The sequence below is a fragment of the Mus musculus genome, chromosome 7 (genome assembly GCF_000001635.26).
Source record: "Mus musculus strain C57BL/6J chromosome 7, GRCm38.p6 C57BL/6J".
Classification (NCBI taxonomy): domain Eukaryota; kingdom Metazoa; phylum Chordata; class Mammalia; order Rodentia; family Muridae; genus Mus; species Mus musculus.
In genome coordinates this window covers 102,983,989-102,987,107 of record NC_000073.6, presented here as the reverse complement: position 1 = coordinate 102,987,107, position 3,119 = coordinate 102,983,989, and the positions used below count along the sequence as shown (strand labels likewise).

The window sequence follows — 3,119 nt, the reverse complement described above, 5'->3', positions numbered from 1 at the left end:
CCCCACACTCTGCTTTCCACACTATATCTCCTAGCAATTTTTTTCATAGAAATGACAGCTGCCTTGTAGCACATTCTTACTCAGACTGAACACACACACACACACACACACCTCACATATGTGTTTCCTCACTATTATTTTCCACCTTGGTTCATTTACTGTTATTCGTATGATGTAAATTGGATATTTACATATACAGACTTATTCAAGGTAAAGAATTTACTAGGCACTAAATTTAACTTTGAATTGCTCCATTCTTTTAACAACTTCTTTTCTTGCAACAGCAGTATCAACATGAAAAGACAACACTCACTCTGGATTTAACCATGGTTTGGATTTCATGCTCAACTCTTTCCTGCTTGATAAACTTAACCCAGATTTTTTTATGTCTTTGTCAGTGATCCTCCATGTGCATTTGGGTCCTAAGAATAGAACCTCTGTTACAGAACTAATGTCATAGTTGAATGGCATGCATCTAGTAAAATAACATATGGCAAACACTTCATTAAACATTGTATTCCTGTGACGGATAATAACTAGTCAATCTACACTTGTCTGCATGGGGGACAACTGAGTGTTTTGCAATGTAATTTGTTCTGAAGAAAGAGCAAAAATAGTCCTGATCAGATATTATAGGCAACTATGCCAAGATATCATATTAATCCAAGCCCAGGAGGCAAAGCTCACTCTAAGCTGAGTTTTTCATTGTAGGCAATAGATTAGAGGCTCCCTTTAGTCATTTCAGATGTCTTTCCTTTCTTTTTGCATCCAAATTGGTCCTCATCTCTTCTCTACCATTTCTACATCAAGGCCTGGTTTATCCAGTCTGATTCTGGAGTTAATCTCTCCTGGTACATCTCAGATCTCTCTCTCTCTCTCTCTCTCTCTCTCTCTCTCTCTCTCTCTCTCTCTCTCTCTCTCTCTCTCTCTCTCTCTCCCTCTCCTACAATAATTTTCTGGGGCCTCAGCTTCTAAGGTTGTGGTTCCCAACCATCCTAATGATTTGACCTTAGACGCCTGTAATTCTGTACAATTGCATGTAATCATAGAAGGTGTAAATGGAATATCAGTTGAAGAGCTATGGAGTTTAGGGAGCCGTTATCCATGCTGTATGGGAAATTTTCAATGTATGTATATTTGAAAACAATTTTTCCCCATTTTTATTAGGTATTTAGCTCATTTACATTTCCAATGCTATACCAAAAGTCCCCCATACCCACCCACCCCCATTCCCCTACCCACCCAATTTAAACTTCCAAAAATAACCCTTCACCAACACATCTGAATGTTAACCCAGTAATGGTTCACCAAGATAAACTTGGTTGAAATCATGTCTTTGGTCCTTGGTGCCCTATCTGGGGTTACTAAATAGTTGTTCACTATCTTCCCAGGAAACTAATACAATACTCCCCAAAAGTTGCTATAAAGGTTCAGGAAATGTTTCACTCTGTTTATAAGCTTCAAGTTCAGGGATTGGTGCCAACAAATATCTATTAAACACTATTTTAGATCTCCTCTATAGTATAGAAAACTTGGAATAAAACAAAACACTCAGACAAGTTAATGTATTTGAAGGTACATGGTGTACAGCTAACCCTAGTAGATATTTCTTCAGTGTCTTATGGTTTGAGTTCTTCGTGCATATGAGATGCTTGTGAAAGTTTCAGTTATTAAATAGAAAACATTCTAAAAGATAAACAGACCACAAGGTGATGTATAAGATTGCCTCATTGAGTCTTAGAGAGACCAACTCTAGAGGACATGGTGCCATAAGGCTAAATTTTATAGAATAGAGAGGTATAGCAACCCGTCATGATAATTCACCCTGTCACTCTTCCTGACTCCTTAGTCCTGAATGTTTAGATGACAGATGATCCAGTTCTATCACTCACTTACATGGAAAATATTTTCTGCCTTAGGTTGGTGTTTATAAGATTATAAAGCCATGGCCATCCTTTACAACAGCAGCCTCCAAAAAGCCACTTTCTTCCTGACAGGCTTTCAAGGTCTGGAAGAATTCCATGGCTGGATCTCCATTCCCTTCTGCTCCATCTACTTAATAGTCATTTTAGGAAACCTCACTATTCTCCATGTCATCCGGACTGATGCCACTCTCCATGAACCTATGTACTATTTCTTGGCTATGCTGGCCCTCACAGACTTGGGACTCTGCCTCTCCACACTGCCCACTGTGCTGGGAATCTTCTGGTTTGATGCCAGAGAGATTGGTATTCCTGCCTGCTTTACTCAGCTATTCTTCATCCACACCTTGTCTTTAGTGGAGTCATCGGTTCTACTGTCTATGTCCTTCGACCGCTATGTAGCAATTTGCAACCCACTGCGTTATTCTACCATCCTGACGCCCAGAAGGATTGTGAAGATGGGGCTGAGCTCAGTACTCAGAAGTGCACTCCTCATTCTCCCATTACCTTTCCTCCTTAAACGCTTCCATTATTGCCGATCCCACGTGTTAGCCCATGCCTATTGTCTACATCTGGAGATCATGAAACTAGCCTGCTCCAGCATCATTGTCAATCATATCTATGGGCTCTTTGTTGTGGCCTGCACTGTGGGTGTAGACTCCCTGCTTATATTCCTCTCATACACCCTCATCCTCCATGCTGTACTAGGCAAAGCCTCCCGTCAGGAGCGCCTCCGTGCTCTCAATACCTGTATCTCTCATATCTGTGCAGTACTGCTTTTCTACATCCCCATGATTGGCTTATCCCTTGTGCATCGCTTTGGTGAGCACCTTCCCCGCATTGTACATCTTCTGATGTCATATGTGTATCTATTAGTACCACCCCTCATGAACCCCATTGTCTACAGCATCAAGACCAAGCAAATACGACAGCGTATCATCAAGAAGTTTGAGTTTATAAAGTAAATGAGGTGTTTTCAGTAGAATTAGGTTAACTTGAAGAAAAAGTTTGGCCATATATGCCATCTTTTTTAATTGTTTCAACTATGTTGTAGAAAATATCATAATCTCTCATTTATTAAGCACAATAAAAAATAATAGGTGTGCAATTGACAGTCTGTGTGACCTTGAGGGAGTTAGCTACCTCTCTGTCTCTTTAGTTTTCACAACTGAAAGAATGTGTAAATATACATATAAT

The 3,119-nt window shown here is 40.0% G+C and overlaps 1 protein-coding gene across 1 annotated transcript; it reads left to right on the top strand.

Annotated features, from left to right (window-relative positions):
- Positions 1-1,945: 1,945 nt before the first annotated feature.
- On the top strand, positions 1,946-2,887 carry Olfr578 (olfactory receptor 578). The gene has a single exon (NM_147115.1). The coding sequence runs from the start codon at positions 1,946-1,948 to the stop codon at positions 2,885-2,887; it is 942 nt and encodes a 313-aa protein (NP_667326.1).
- Positions 2,888-3,119: the final 232 nt, after the last annotated feature.

What these genes read in the sequence shown, in the direction of transcription:
- Olfr578 (NM_147115.1), top strand. Translation starts at nt 1,946, where the DNA reads ATGGCCATCCTTTACAACAGCAGCCTCCAAAAAGCCACTTTCTTCCTG.